At 50.8% G+C, this 15,651-nt stretch overlaps 1 protein-coding gene across 1 annotated transcript in view; it reads right to left on the reverse strand.

The window, feature by feature from the left end:
* Positions 1-1,340: 1,340 nt before the first annotated feature.
* CADM4 (cell adhesion molecule 4) overlaps positions 1,341-15,651 on the reverse strand; it is a 219,537-nt gene continuing 205,226 nt past the window's right edge. Inside the window, exons 6-9 of the mRNA XM_015408498.1 lie at positions 15,154-15,244; positions 8,305-8,477; positions 5,455-5,583; positions 1,341-1,518 (exon numbers count right to left, since the gene is read on the reverse strand). Coding sequence (XP_015263984.1) covers positions 1,409-1,518; positions 5,455-5,583; positions 8,305-8,477; positions 15,154-15,244 — 503 coding nt within the window. The 3' untranslated portion in view covers positions 1,341-1,408. The remainder of the gene's footprint in view (positions 1,519-5,454; positions 5,584-8,304; positions 8,478-15,153; positions 15,245-15,651) is intronic.

The following is a 15,651-nucleotide window of genomic DNA, read 5'->3' on the forward strand; positions in this document are numbered from 1 at the left end:
GGGCCCGTAGATCCGGGTGGCAGCACCTTCGCCATCTGATACGGGGTGAATTGCCAGAGCTCTGGGGTGGGGCTGTGGCTCAGTGGCAGAGCAGATGTTCTGCATGCAGAGGGTCCCAGGTTCGATCCCTGGCATTTCCGACTACAGGGTGTCAGATAGCAAGAGTTGCGGGAAGACCTTTGTGAGCCTGGGACCTTGGAGGGTCACTGCCAGAAGAAGAAAATACTGAGCTGAAAGAGGACCCAAAGGTCTCGCTTGGTATCAGGCGGCCTCACGACATACACCACTGGGCTCTGGGTCCCATCCCCTGCTCCTGGCTGAGCACGTCACATAACAAGGACGACAGAGACAGACAGAGAACACCCCCCCTTCCTCTCCCCCCTCCCCCACCCCCCAAACTATCATGGCTTTGAAGAAAAACAGGGAGTCCCACCTGCTGCTTAAGGCCCAACGCAGCCACCATGGCCTGGCCTTAAAAGGGAAAGCGTGTGGCCGAGAGGAACTCCAAGCCGGGTTGTCCCGAAGAGAATTTGGGACAACTTCAGCCCTGCACTCCCACCGGACCCCCCTGCCCTCCTCCACATGGAAATAGACCTGAGGGGTCCTAACTCACAGATCAGCTCTCCCCCAGGGTAGACAAGTTCTCCCCGGGGCGACCAAAGGTGCCCCGGAGCAAATATGTTAATACCCCCCTCACCTCCCTCCCCCCAAAAAAAAGATATTTTGAAACTCAGTGCTAATATCTGAAAAAAATCAGAGCTAATGAACCACAGTCCCCCTCGGGGGCTAGGTCCTTGTTACGATACCCCCGCTTCACCACCCCTCAAAATCTTGGCAGCCTGGGGCCCCCTTGCGCCTTCTGTCTTCCTACCTTCTGCAGGGTTAACTTTTGAGCTATGTACAAAGGAACAGGGCCCTCCCCTATAGCTCTGCCTCCCCAAGGGAAAAAGGGGTGTGGGTATCCCCATGCTCTGTTTTACGGAAGCCGAGCCACGCACACACGCACTCATCCACGCACACGCCTCTCCCCAGAATTAAAGGACGTCACTTCCTGTTCAGAGCGCATGGGACAGCCAATGGCAGAAGGAGGTGGAGCTTCATGGCTGGGGGTAGGGCTAAAGTCCTCGGTTTCAAAAATAAAACCGAAAAAAGTGGTGGCCGCATGTTGGTTTCTTACACAATAGATTTTTTTTTTTAGATTTTTGTTGTTGTTGTTTTTCCCCCCCCTCCCGCCCCCTTTCTTTTCAAATCCACCCCTTTCCCAACCCAACCCATCCCCTCCGGCAAGAGCGGCAGCCTTCCCTATAAACCTTTAGCTTCCGGAATTCCTTTTCGGCCGCTTCCCCCAAAACCTTCTGTCCCTGGCAACCCTTCCCACGCCCCCTTGCCCCCCTCCCACATCCCCGGCTTAGATGAAGAATTCTTCCTTGCGCTTATGGCCGTCGCCGCCGTTGAGGAAGGCCTCGCGGGCTTCTCCGTGCTCGTCCAAACCACTTGCCTCGTGGGTCAGGTAGGAACCTATTTTTAAAGGAGAAGAAGAGTGAGTATAATATTACTTAGCATGCATACAGAGTGCTCAAATGGCTCAAACTGCTCAAACTGCTTCACAAATGGCTCAAACTGCTCAAACTGCTTCACAAATGTTACCTAACTGCAGTCCTTTCAATAATGTTGCCCAGCATTGTTATGGGGCAAGAGAATACACAGGCAGCTGCCGCCTTAAACTTTCTCAGGGCATTGGTCCATCAAGGTCGGCTTTGCCTACTCAGACTGCCAGCGGCTCTCGGGGGTCTCAGTAGGGTTGCCAGGCGCAATCGTCGCGCCGGCAGGGGGGATCTGGGGGGCGGTCCGGGAGTAGGCGGGGATGTCCCCGACACGATGACATCATGCAGAAGTGACATCATGTCGGTGATGTCGGGGGCAACGCTCTGCTTTTTGGGGCAAACTCTACAGTTAAAACTGCGCTCAGACCGTAGAGTTCTGCCCAAAAAGCAGAGCATCACATTACGACATCGCCGACACGATAGTGTCACCTCCGCATGATGTCATTGTGTTGGGGACGTCGCCACGTGATTTCGCTGTTCGGGGGCAGGGCTTCCCCCACTGGCCGGTGGCAGGCAAAAGCCCCAAAATTGGGGGAACCCCCATCCGGACCAGGGGTCTGGGAACCCTAGGTCTCAGGCAGAGGCCTTTCACATCACCTACTACCTGGTCCTTTTACCTGGAGATGGCAGAGATTGAACCTGGGACCTTCTGCATGCCAAGCAGCTGGGTAAAGCGAAACCTGGCCTTACCCCTTGCTTGATGGAGGGGAATGACGTAAGAGCAGCCATGCTGGATCAGACCCAAGGTCCCTTTAAAAGAAAGGTGAAGGTTCCCTTGCCCAAAAGCCAGTCGAGTCCGACTCTAGGGTTGCGGTGCTCATCTCCGTTTCAAAGCCGAGGAGCCAGCGCTGTCCTAAGACGTTTCCCTGGTCATGTGGCCGGCATGACTAAGCACCAAGGCGCACGGAACGCTGTTCCCTTCCCACCGAAGGGGTACCTATTTATCTACTTGCCATTTCTTGCTTTCGAACTGCTAGGTTGGCAGGAGCTGGAACTAGAGAGGGGAGCTCACTCCGTCATGCGGCACACTCGGGTCTCGAACTGCTGAACTACCGACCTTCCACAGTTCAGCGTCTTAACCACTTGAGCCACCGCAGCTCCAAGGCCCCTTTAGGCTTATCGTATTTCCTACAGTGGTCAGCAAATTGCCACTGGGAAGGTCCCAAGTCTCGATCAGTGTTCGGCAAGGGGGGGATCCAATTCCCTCCCCCGTCACCAAGCCCGGGCGGTTCACTACCCACATTGGAGCTTGGAGCAGTTGCCAGCATCTGTAGGTGCTGGAGCCAGGCCTGGAGCCGTCCCTAGCATCACCTGCTGCTGTGGCCAGGCCCGGAGCCATTCCCAGGTAAGTGCATTTTCCACCCATGCGAGGCAATGCTTTTTTATCTTCCCTTCAATTTGGAGGGGATTTAAATTCAAATTGGGGGGAGTTTGAAACCCCCCCAATGTATTTTTGTAACATTTCATATTTTTCTGCAAACCTGGGGGGGGGGGTGTCCCCCAAGTTTGCAGAAAAATCTGTTTATCGTCAGTGTGGCCCCGACCTGTGGATTTAGATATCCAAAGATGGCAGCCAGATTTTGCTATTAGATAGGAGCTGCGGTGGCTCAAGTGGTTAAGACGCTGAACTGCAGGCTGTGGAAGGTCGGTAGTTCAACAGTTCGAGACCCGGGTGCCGCATGATGGAGTGAGCTCCCATCTCTAGTTCCAGCTCCTGCCAACCTAGCAGTTCGAAAGCAAGAAATTGCAAGTAGATAAGTAGGTACCACTTCGGCGGGAAGGTAACAGCGTGCTGTGTGCCTCGGTGTTTAGTCATGCCGGCCACATGATCACGGAAACGTCTTCGGACAGCGCTGGCTCTTTGGCTTTGAAATGGAGATGAGCACCGCAGCCCTAGAGTCGGACTCGACTGGCTTTCGAGCAAGGGAACCTTTACCTTTACTTTATACAGATGACACACCACCTATGTAGAAGAAGAAGAGGAGGAGGAGGAGGAGGAGGAGGAAGAGGAGATTGGATTTGTACCCCACCCTTCACTACCCAAAGGAATCTCATAGTGGTTTACAATCTCCTTTCCCTTCCCCTCCTTACAACAGACACCCTGTGAGGTCAGTGGGACTGAGAGAGCTCTTTCGAGAACTGCTCTTTCCGGAACATCTCTGAGAGAACTTGTGACCGACCCAAGGTCACACCAGCAGCTGCATGTGGAGGAGTGGGGAAATCAAACCCGGCTTTCCCAGATTAGAGTCCACACTCCTATCCACCGCACCAAACTGGCTCCACGTACATGGAGGCTCCATTGAGCCATCAAGGCTAACAGCAGCAGATGGACCTGTCCTTCACGGGTGCGATCAATCCTCCCCTCCTACGTCTTTGCACTCAGTGAACGCCACAAATTAAATCGCGCCCGTTGTGCGGAGAAGTACTTTCTATCGTCTTTCCTGAATCAACTGTCAATCATTGTCATCAGCTGACCTTGAGTCCTAGTGTTAGGAAAGAAAGGAGGGGGGACCGCCTCTGTCCACTCAATAGCCTAATTGATGGATTGGGGGGGGGGGCCAGGAAGGAGAAGCCGAGGACTGGAGTGGGGGGTGGGAGCCCTTTCCCACCCATCAGATTTGACAAAGACTTTTGCCGATAGGGTCGATGCCAGAGACCTTATCTTATATCCATAAATAAACCCACAGACCAAACAACGGCTGGTTCACCATCACGGACCAGGATCAGAATTCCCCGCTTCATCTTACAGCAGGGGCTTTGAGAAGGCTGGGAAAAGGAACCCTCTCTTTAACCACTCCGATGGCACGGGGGTTAAAGAGGGACTTCCAAACTGAGCAGTCTTCATCCCATGCCATAGGGAAGGCTGACCATGACTCCATGCAGGAGTGTAAGTTCCCTGCCGTTGCGCTCATGGAATCATTGCATCATAAGCAGGGCTCTTTTTGTAGATAAAGCCCAGCAGGAACTTATTAGCATAATAGACCACACCCAACAGCAGGAACTCATTAGCATATTAGGCCACACCCATGAAAGCACAGCTCATTGGCATATTAGGCCACACCCCCATGTTACCAGAAGTGTGGTCATCCAGCCACACCCACCTTTTGCTTCTTATTCTGCTTACCTTGTTTGTTGTCAAAACCCAGGGCTTTTTGTTTGGAGCAGGAACTCCTTTGTATGCTAGGCCACACCCCCTAATTGTAGCGAATCCTAATGAGTTTCTGCTGTTGGGTGTGGCCTATTATGCTAATGAGTTCCTGCTGGGCGTGGCCAACTTGGGAGCCAGCCGGAACTCCGTTCCTGTGTGTTCCTGCCCCAAAATAGCCCTGGTCATAAGAGTTGGAAGGATGAAATATCTGATGTTGTTGTCTAAGAGGGAATCAAACTTTCTATTGAAATGGTTTCCTTTTCTAGAATTTATATTCAACGTTGACTCTGCTAAGTTCAAGTTTCCTCAAAAGTACTATGAAGTTTTTCATCGCATGTAAACTTATCTGAACAGAGTTTCTACATTTATTATTATCTTATCTAATTCTACTGTTGATAACTGTTCTCACTGTATTTTGTTCTTTTTACTGCTTAAAAATAAAAAAAACCCTTTAAATCAAATAAAAAAAGAGTTGGAAGGGACCTCCAGGGTCATCTAGTCCAACCCGCTGCAGAATGCAGGAAATTCACAAATACCCCCCCCCACACACACACACCCAGTGACCCCTGATCAATGCCCAGGAGAGTATAAGATGGAAAGGAGGGGGGGGGGAAATGGAACACGCTTTGGGTCCAGCCCATTGGGAAGAAAGGCAGGGTATAAATGAAGTGCAGGGGGGGGGGGGAATAGAATTACGCTGACCTTTCTGCCGGATGGAACACCAGACCATGACTATAAGGACGCAGATGACCAGGAAGACGAGGAGGGCCAAGATTCCCCCGACGATGGCGTAGGGCACGGAAGTCTGGGCTTCCACGATAGCCCCGGGGTCTGCAGAAGACAGGAAAAGGTTAATGGTCAGCAGCACCGCAGGGGTGGTGGGGAGAGGGGTGCCCTCCATGAGCTTCACTCCTCGCTAGGGGGAAGGCGAAAGGGGGTTCAGCCTCTCTAGTCTCCGGCTCTCCAGCTGCTGGAGGGGTGGGCCATCAACTGCTTTATCCAGCAAGCCACTATCACAGCGGAGATCAGCCTAAGAACCGAAGTCTCCAACCGTTCTGAGCCTGTGGGCACCTTTGGGGTTCTGAAACGGGGTTGCTGGGCGCAAAGACAAGATGGCCGCCACAGGGGGCGGAGCCATCCACGAAACATCAATCAGTGTTCCCTCTAAGCTGAGTTAGTGTGAGCTAGCTCACAGTTTTTTAGCCTCCAGCTCACACATTTTTGTCTCAGCTCAGGAGGGATGGCTTTAGAGCAAACGAATTTATGCAGTAGCCAAATCCCTCGCTCACAGCTTTAATGCCAGCAGCTCACAAATTAGGATTTTTGCTCACAAGACTCCACAGCTTAGAGGGAGCATTGGCAAGGTTATGCATAATGCTAACAGTAACTTTTCAATGTTTCAGACGGAAGCTCTGTTTAACGCGTCAGATCATATACGGTTCCTTTTGTGCATTTTGTCACTTTGATTACGTTATGAAGCTTTTCTTGGGCCCCTACGAGTTTTTTTTTTAAATAGACATGTGTACTTTCAGCTATACTTATTGATGTTTTTAACTTTTGGCCCCTTACTGGTTTTTCGAAACTTGGGAGTTTTTGGCTCTCGCTCAAATGGTTTAGTTTCTCTTTCCATTTTTTTTCGTGGGTGAGCTCTTTAAAACGAACATATTGCTTGAAAATATTTCCCTGTATACGCACCGCTTACTTCCAGTCGCACAGTGAAGATCCTTGTGCTGGGGGGGGGGGCAGCTGCTGCCGAAGCAACATTTCTTAAATTTAAAAAAAAATCGTATTTTTTTGGGTATTTTTCTTGTGTGCATGTGAGTGTGCATGCGCACCTGGAAGTTCTGGCGACCTCTGGTGACTGACCCCCTACTGGGGGCCTGGAGGATATTCAGAGAGGCAGCTTGAAATTTGCCTGCCCCCGCCTCCCGACAGCTGGTATTCCAAGGAAGTCCCCCAATCCAAGTACTTGCCAGGGTCGGCCCTGCTTAGCTTCCGAGATCTGACGAGATTGGGCTTGTCTGGGCTGTCCGGGTGAGGAGCCAAAGCAACATTTAATAATAATTAAAAAAAACACTTGGCAAGTGCCAGGAAAGGTGTGGACCAGTGTTCCCTCTAAGCTGAGTTAGTGTGAGCTAGCTCACAGTTTTTTAGCCTCCAGCTCATACATTTTTGCCTCAGCTCAGGAAGGATGGCTCCAGAGCAAACTAATTTGTTCAGTAACCAAATCGCTCGCTCACAACTTTAATGCCAGTGGCTCACAGAGTAGAATTTTTGCTCACAAGACTCCACAGCTTAGAGGGAACATTGGTGTGGACAAGTGCCGAGCCCTTTTTTTATAAGGCATGGATTTCCCTAACCTCATGAATATAAGAATGCAGGTGGGGCCTCACAGACCTCAATGCTCCTCCGTGCAAAAGGGGTGGGGGGCAGAGTCCTTAGAGCGGAGCAGACTAGACAGGTATGCCAGAACTTTTCTTTCAGACATGCTGATTTTCTAGCTGAGGACAGGTGAACCTTGACCTGCAGTCTGATGAGGAAGAGCCCACTAAACCTCTAGCTATGATGGGGGTGGGGTGGGGGCTCTGCCCCCTTTCCTAAAGGCACAGCCCCAGAAGAATTTCTTCTGTAAATGCTTTATAAAATCATTTTAAAACTTGTTTTAAAAGGTGTTCGCTCCTTTAAGCAGAGTGGGGTGCTATCGTTGACTCGTTCCCGCACTGAGCAAGGGGGTTGGAGTAGGTGACCTCTAGGATCCCATCTAACTCTGTGTCAAGAAACTGGTCTCCTTTAAGAGAGGTTTTTTCTGCCCAAGTGTTAGCGTTCTTGACTACAAGCGTCATCACCCCCACCTAGATAGGTATGCCAGACTAGATAGGTATCCCAGAACTTTTCTTTCAGACATGCTTGTGATCAAATCAAATCAAATTTATTGTGACGGCCAATTGACCAGCAGTGCAGTAAAACAATACAATAATAAACAAGTACAATCACCAACACTCACAGACAATAATACCATCATAGTACCAGCCACAGACCCCTATTAAAATGATAATTCTATTCCCTTGTCTAAAATTCTCTTCAGTCTGTGTCAAGAAACTGGTCTCCTTTAAGAGAGTCTTTCTGCCCAAGTGTTGGCATTCTTGACTACAAGAGTCATCACCCCCACCTGCCGGCTTGTGATTAGAATTGCTGCTTCGGCTGGCAGAAGTGATTAACTTGCAGCGGCTGCAAACTGTCGTCTAAAGTGGTCAACAGCTTGCAGTTCAGAGACCCCTCCTGGGAACAGCTTTCTATTGGCTCAATGGCTTTTCCTTCTGCACTGAGAACTTCAGCCCCACCAGGGGAAATAAAATTGCCCCACAAGCCACAAAATCCTGGCTACGGGCCTGGAGCCCAAGTACAAGGGCTCTGCTCTTCTTGGGAACCAGGGCTTGAACCAGGCGCCACCGGACGGGCGGCGGAGTTCTCGGCTAAAGTGAGCCCGGCTGGGGGGTGCCGGCACTGTGGAGGCTAAAAAAGCCAGAGCGGCGGACAGCCGCGTTTGCTTACCATATACCACCAGCACGTACTGGTCCGATGAGCGGCCGTGTTTGTTCTCCACCTGGCAGGAGTAGGTGCCGTTATCCAGCATGCTGAGGCTGGGGATGGTCAACGTGTCGCCCTCTATCAGGGCCCGCTCCGGCAAGGAGTCGTTTGCTCGGTTCCAGTTGATCCTCGTGGGGCTAGGGAGGGAAGGCAGAGTAGCCACGGGTTACGCCTTTCACCTCTCCCCGCGCCCCCTACTTCCAATGCGCCCCCTTCCGGACCACATCCCTCCCCTCTTCTAGTCTACAACCACCCCTGCTCTCCTCCCCACTGTGGCTTCCTCGCTTCCCTTCAAGGTTATTTGCAGCCAGCGCTGCCAGATCCAGTGATGGATGGGAGACAGGGCTGGGCGGCTGGATCAAGGGGCGCTGGAGTAATAACTCCGCTCGGGAATTGTATCCATCAGTCAGGCCGGCCGGGGAGAGAGGTGTGGGGGGGGCAAGGACGAGTTTTGCCCAGCGTGGAACAGAGGCGGCAAACAGGGCAACGGCGCCTTCGGGAGTTGTGCAGATGACAAAATTTCAGCAGGTGCTCTCTTGGCATGTCCCAGCGGCGAGCAAAACCGAAGCCGCTGGAATTCCCTTTGCCATGCAACCGTTATAACGACAGCAGCCCCGCCACCACATCGGCAGTGTTCCCTCTAAGCTGAGTTAATGTGAGCTAGCTCACAGTTTTTTAACCTCCGGCTCACACCTTTTTGTCTTCGCTCAGGAAGGATGGCTCCAGGGCAAACTAATTTAGGCAGTAGCCAAATCTCTCGCTCACAACTTTAATGCCCGGAGCTCACAAAGTAGAATTTTTGCTCACAAGACCCCACAGCTTAGAGTGAGCATTGCACATCGGTCCTAAGAAAATTTGCTGGAGAGTTTCTGAGAGTTGCGTTGCTTTCTCTGAAGTAGGTGCAGATTTCTTTTGGCCCCGCCCTAGGTTGTTTCTGCTCAAAGAGATGCTGAGAGTTTTTGAACCCATTTATCAGAGAGGAATGGTATGAGAGGACACAGCACGAATGGTAGCTCCTTTTAGAACAGCTGCTATTGGAAAGAAAAGGTTGATCCCTGTTTCCATCTCCTGCCTCCGAAAGAAACAATAAAAAGCCCAGTAGCACCATCAAGATTAACAAACTTTATTGTAGCATAAGCTTTTGAGAAACACAGCTCTCTTCGACAGATCTGATGAAGAGACCTGTGTTTCTCAAAAGCTTATGCTACAATAAAGTTTGTTAGTCTTAAAGGTACTACTGGGCTTTTTACTATTTTGCAGCAACAGACTAACACGGCGAATTCCTCTGGCTCCAAAAGAAGTGCAGTTCTGAGACCCCAAACTCTGTTCATGCGTACCCCACATCTCACCTAGTTTTTGCTCACTTGGAAATTTTAGCATTTCTTATCTTCAGAGATTTGAGGGGGGGGACACCATACAGAAACGCATTTTACTCTAAAGGCCTGTGCGTGCATCTGTGTCCCAGCCTCCCACCTCTCCGGGAGCCTTTGAACATCTGAGAAGCGAAGTTGCCGGCGAAATTTCGCCTTCCAGCAATATCAGAAGCCGCACTCTGAGGCTCCGCCTTAGACGAAAACATCTGAGCAATTTCGAAGGGAATGAAAACAGTTCCCTGTTAGATTGGCGTGATTGCTCAAGGCGGGGAGAGGGATGACATATCCCTGGTTAGGATCCTAGAAGGGTTTGGTGCTGCTGGAATGTGCCATCAAGTCACAGCAGACGTATGGGAACTCTGTAGGGTTTTCTTGGGAAGAAATATTCAGGAGTGGTTTGCCATTGCCTGGCTCTGCATAGCCAGTTTGGTGTACTGGTTAGGAGTGTGGACTCTAATCTGGGAGAACTGGGTTTGATTCCCCACTCCTCCAAATGCAGCTGCTGGTGAGACCTTGGGTCAGTCACAAGTTCTCTCAGAGCTGTCCTCTCTAATCTGGGAGACCCGGGTTTGATTCCCCACTTCTCCACATGCAGCTGCTGGTGAGACTTTGGGTCAGTCACAAGTTCTCTCAGAGCTGTCCTCTCTAATCTGGGAGAACCAGGTTTGATTCCTCCACATGCAGCTGCTGGTGAGACCTTGGGTCAATCACAAGTTCTCTCAGAGCTGTCCTCTCTAATCTGGGAGAACCGGGTTTGATTCCCCACTCCTCCACATGCAGCTGCTGGTGAGACTTTGGGTCAGTCACAAGTTCTCTCAGAGCTGTCCTCTCTAATCTGGGAGACCCGGGTTTGATTCCCCACTCCTCCACATGCAGCTGCTGGTGAGACCTTGGGTCAGTCACAAGTTCTCTCAGAGCTGTCCTCTCAAGAGAAGTTCTCCAGAGAGCTCTCTCAGCCCCCACCTACCTCACATGCAATGCTCCCTCTAAGCTGTGGAGTCCTGTGAGCAAAAATCCTACTTTGGGAGCCACTGGCATTAAAGCTGTGAGCGAGCGATTTGGCTGCTGCCTAAATTCGTTTGCTCTGGAGCCATCCTTCCTGAGCTAAGACAAAAATGCGTGAGCCGGAGGCTAAAAAACTGAGCCAGCTCCCACTAACTCAGCCAGTTTGGTGTAGTGATTAAGTGTGCACACTCTAATCTGGGAGAACCGGGTTTGATTCCCCACTCCTCCACTTGCACCTGCTGATGTGACCTTGGGTCAGTCACAAGCTCTGGCACAGCTGTCCTTGAAAAAGAGCAGTTTGTGTCAGAGCTCTCTCAGCCCCACCCACCTCACAGGGTGTCTGTTGTGGGGAGGGGAAGGGAGAGGAGTTTGTAAGCCGCTCTGAGACACCTATGGGTAGTGAAGGGCGGGGTATAAATCCAATCTCTTCTTCTTCTTCTTAGCGGGAATTTTTCTCACAGGGCGTCTGTTGTGGGGAGGGTAAGGGAAAGGAGATTGTAAGCCACTCTGAAACTCCTTCTGGTAGTATAAATCCTATCTCCTCCTCCTCCTTCTTAGAGACCCTGATATTCCTTGGTGGACTCTCATTCAAGCACTGACCAGAGCTGAACCTGCTTCGCTCCTGATATCAGGTTTGCCCGGGAACATCCCGGTCAGGGCAAGAAGGATTTAGACACAAGCTATGCAAGGTGTCGGCTTTCTGCCGCTGAAATTCCAGATGTGCTATTCGGGTCCCAAAGGCATCTTTGTGGGGAAAGGTGAGTTTAAACACACACACACACAGTCACGCTGTACTGTTCCCCTGGTTAAAAAAAGGCACTCGTAGGTTGCTTTAAATCCAGCCGGACGGCAGGGGACCTTTTCAGTTGAGGACCTGGCACAGGTGGAAGAGTTAACCACTATCCCGACCTCTTCATTTACAAACTGTTAACTGATATAAATGCAGCTTGTTAAGCTACGCCTCCCCAGAGTTAACGGAAGAAGAATACATTACACAAAATATTAGGAATAGAACACTCAACAGCGCAACCCTAAGTAGATTTACATCCCCCCGCGCCGTTCATTTGACTCCGAAGGGTATTGACCAGCTTAGGACACCACTGCTAGTCAACTCATTGATCCCATCAGTCGATCATAGGGTCACAGAAACAGAGAGTTGGAAGGAGCCCTACAGGCCATCTAATCCACCCCCCCTGCTCAATGCGGGATCAGTCTAGAGCAGTGATGGCGAACCTTTTAGAGACCGAGTGCCCAAACTGCGACCCAAAACCCACTCATTTATCGCAAAGTGCCAATACGGCAATTTAACCTGAATACTGAGGTTTTACTTTAGAAAAAACAACTCATACATTAACTTCAGATGATCCAAACAAAGTAAGGAAAGCAATCCCAAATGCTTTCATTTACTTAAAATTATTTGGCAGAGAATCCGACACTTTAATGATGGTCTGGGCCTGGCTGAGGCGATGGCACGCGTGCCCACAGAGAGGGCTCTGAGTGCCACCTCTGGCACCCGTGCCATAGGTTCGCCACCACTGGCATAGAGCATCCCTGACAAGGGTTTGTCCAGCCGCTGCTTCAAGACTGCCAGGGAGGGGGAGCTCACCACCACCCTGGGCAGCTGATTCCACTGCTGCAGAACTCTTACTGTAAGGAAGTTTTTCCTAAGATCCAGCCGGTATCAATACTCCCTCTAAGCTGTGGAGTTTTGTGAGCAAAAATTCTACTTTGTGAGCAAAAATTCTACTTTGTGAGCTACTGGCATCAAGTGTTGTGAGTGATCGATTTGGCTACTGCATAAATTCCTTTGCTCTGGAGCCGTCCTTCCTGAGCTGAGACAAAAATCTGTGAGCCGGGGGCTAAGGAACCTGTGAGCTAGCTCACACTAACAGCTTAGAGGGAACACTGGCCGGGGACCTTCCCGCCCTTAATTTACACCCATTCTTGCGAGTCCTGTCCTCTGCTGCCAACAAAAAGATATCCCCAATTCATCAGATTTTTTCCTCTTTTTTTAAAAAAGCATTTCAATTATTTTAAAGCACGTGGTTCCAAAATACACACAAAGACACATGCGCGCAGGCAGCTGACGCTGTCCTAGAAGAGACATTCCTCCTCTCTCACACTTCTGAGATTCTGAGATAAGGCTCTCTGCAATGTGTGAACACATCCCCTAGAATCCGAGAAGGCATGCGTACCCAAACAATTATTGGCACGCAGAGTAATACAGATGCAGCCAATTAGAAGAAGAAGATAAGAGATTGGATTTAGACCCCGCCCTTCACTACCCAAGGGAGTCTCGGAGCGGCTTACAAACTCCTTCCCCTTCCCACAACAGACCCCCTGTGAGCAATGCTCCCTCTAAGCTGTGGAGTCCTGTGAGCAAAAATCCTACTTTGTGAGCTACTGGCATTAAAGTTGTGAGCAAGCGATTTGGCTACTGCATAGATCAGTTTGCTCTGGAGCCATCCTTCCTGAGCTAAGACAAAAATGTGTGAGCCGGAGGCTAAAAAGCTGTGAGCTAGCTCGCACTAACTCAGCTTAGAAGGAACACTGCCTGTGAGGTACGCGGGGCTGAGAGAGCTCTGACGGAAACTGCTCTTTTTCAAGAACAGCTGTGCCAGAACTATGGTTTGCCCAAGGTCATCCAGCCAGGTGCAAGTGGAGGAGTGGGGAATCAAACCCGGTTCTCCCAGATTAGAGTCCACGCACTTAACCACGACAACAAACCGGCTCTCAATTAGTACCGGCTAGACCGCCTGACCACTGCCACTATCTCATCCCCCCCCCCCCAAGACTCTTTTGATACTTGGGGCCACCGCTGAGGTGAAGAAACAGCCGTTGCAAGTTCCAGTGTTCCCTCTAAGCTGAGTTAGTGTGAGCTGGCTCACCGTTTTTTAGCCTGCAGCTCACATATTTTTTGTCTTCGCTCAGGAAGGGAGGGCTCCAGAGCAAACTAATTTCTGCCATAGCCAAATCACTCACTCAGAACTTTAATGCCAGCAGCTCACAAAGTAGAATTTTTGCTCACAAGACTCCACAGCTTAGAGGGAGCATTTGCAACCCGTACTTGGATCTGCGGCCCAGAGGAGAAGTGTGTCCCTCCTCTCTCTGCCACAGTCCATAAGCATTGTAAGACACCACAGTTTTCTGGAAGGCATTTTCGGAGAAGAAACTACTGGCGATGGAGCAGGAAACCAGATGGGAGCTGACCAGCATGTTTGGAGGAGTGGGAAATTCACGCCTTTGCTTAAAGTACTTGCTGCAAGCCAGTTTGAAGGTTTGTACAGAAAGAAAGGTGGGATGCAGAATGCTTCAAAGAAAGAGAATCCAGATAATCAGTCAACGAAGGAGGAGGAGGAGATTGGATTTATACCCCACCCTTCGCCACCCAAAGGAGTCTCAGAGCAGCTTGCAATCTCCTTCCCCTTCCCCTCCCCACAACAGACACCCTGTGAGGTAGGTGGGGCCGAGAGAGCTCTTTCAAGATGCTCCTGAGAGAAGAGCCTTGAGAGAACTTGTGACTGACCCAAGGTCACACCAGCAGCTGCACGGGGAGGAGCAGGGAATCAAACCCGGTTCTCCCAGATTAGAGTCCGCGCTCCTAACCATTACACCAAACTGGCTTTGATAGTCCACTGCAAGTATCATTTCCTTCATTTGAAACGTTTAAGTAAAGGTAAAGATTCCCTTGCTCAAAAGCCAGTCCAATCCGACTCTAGGGTTGTGGTGCTCATCTCCGTTTCAAAGCCGAAGAGCCAGCGCTGTCCAAAGACATTTCCGTGGTCATGTGGCCGGCATGACTAAACAACCAAGGCGCACGGAACGCTGTTACCTTCCCACCGAAGTGGTCCCTATTTATCTACGTGCAATTTCTTGCTTTCGAACTGCTAGGTTGGCAGGAGCTGGAACTAGAGACGGGAGCTCACTCCGTCATGCGGCACCTGGGTCTCGAACTGCTGAACTACTGACCTTCCACAGCCTGCAGTTCAGCGTCTTAACCACTTGAGCCACCGCAGCTCCATTGAAATGTTTACCCGGTCACAAAACACAGCTTTTCTTGGCACAGAATTGGGGGAAGGGGTTGTTTATTTAAGTGCAAGGGTACAGTGGCGGGAGGGAAGGCAACATGGGATAGCCCAATCCCGTCAGATCTTGGAAGCTAAGCAGGGTCGGCTCTTGGAAGGGAGACCACCAAGGAAGACCCTGCAGAGGAAGGCGATGGCCGACCGCCTCTGCTTCTCGCTTGCCTTGAGAGCCCCTTACCGGGGTCGCCATAGGCCGGCTGTGACCTGACGCCGCTCGCCACACGCACGCGGGTACAGTGGCAGTGCCCTAATCCTCTACAGCATGAGAAGAAGGTGGACCTCAGATCCTATGTAGATCCCATTTCAATGACAGCTCCCCACCCCCCACCCCATCCTGGGTAAGTACTTACGGTGGGTTGCCGTTGACGGCACAAGTCAGGACTAAGGTGTCTCCTTCCCGCATCACCCCTTGGGGAGGGCGGATCCTCACCGTGGGCGAATCTGAGTGGGGGGGAGGGGGGGAGGACAGAGAGAAGGTAAACAAGAGGCTCCGTTACAATCGAGCAGCCTGCAGACGAACCTTCGGTATTCCACATGCAGGAGCAGGCACTGTGGTATTCTAAGCAATTTTTAAAAAATAAAATAAACACTCCTTTGAGATCTATGGACGATTGCCAACTTCAGAAAGGAGCGTTTCGCCCAGATCTGATGCCAAATTCCTCCCTGCTCCGTCTTTTCTTTCCTAAGAGGCACCTTGCGGCAAAAGGGAAGCGGGTTTGGGAAGGACCGAATGGGCTCGTTACCTATTTTGTAGTCCGCGTGAAACAAAATGTAATTGAAGTAAGTGCTGTATTTTTAAAAAGAGACTTCAAGACAATAAAGGGGGGGGGGGGGAAAGGCAACAACAC

The sequence above is a fragment of the Gekko japonicus genome, unplaced genomic scaffold (genome assembly GCF_001447785.1).
Source record: "Gekko japonicus isolate JY-2015 unplaced genomic scaffold, Gekko_japonicus_V1.1 scaffold1014, whole genome shotgun sequence".
Taxonomy (NCBI): domain Eukaryota; kingdom Metazoa; phylum Chordata; class Lepidosauria; order Squamata; family Gekkonidae; genus Gekko; species Gekko japonicus.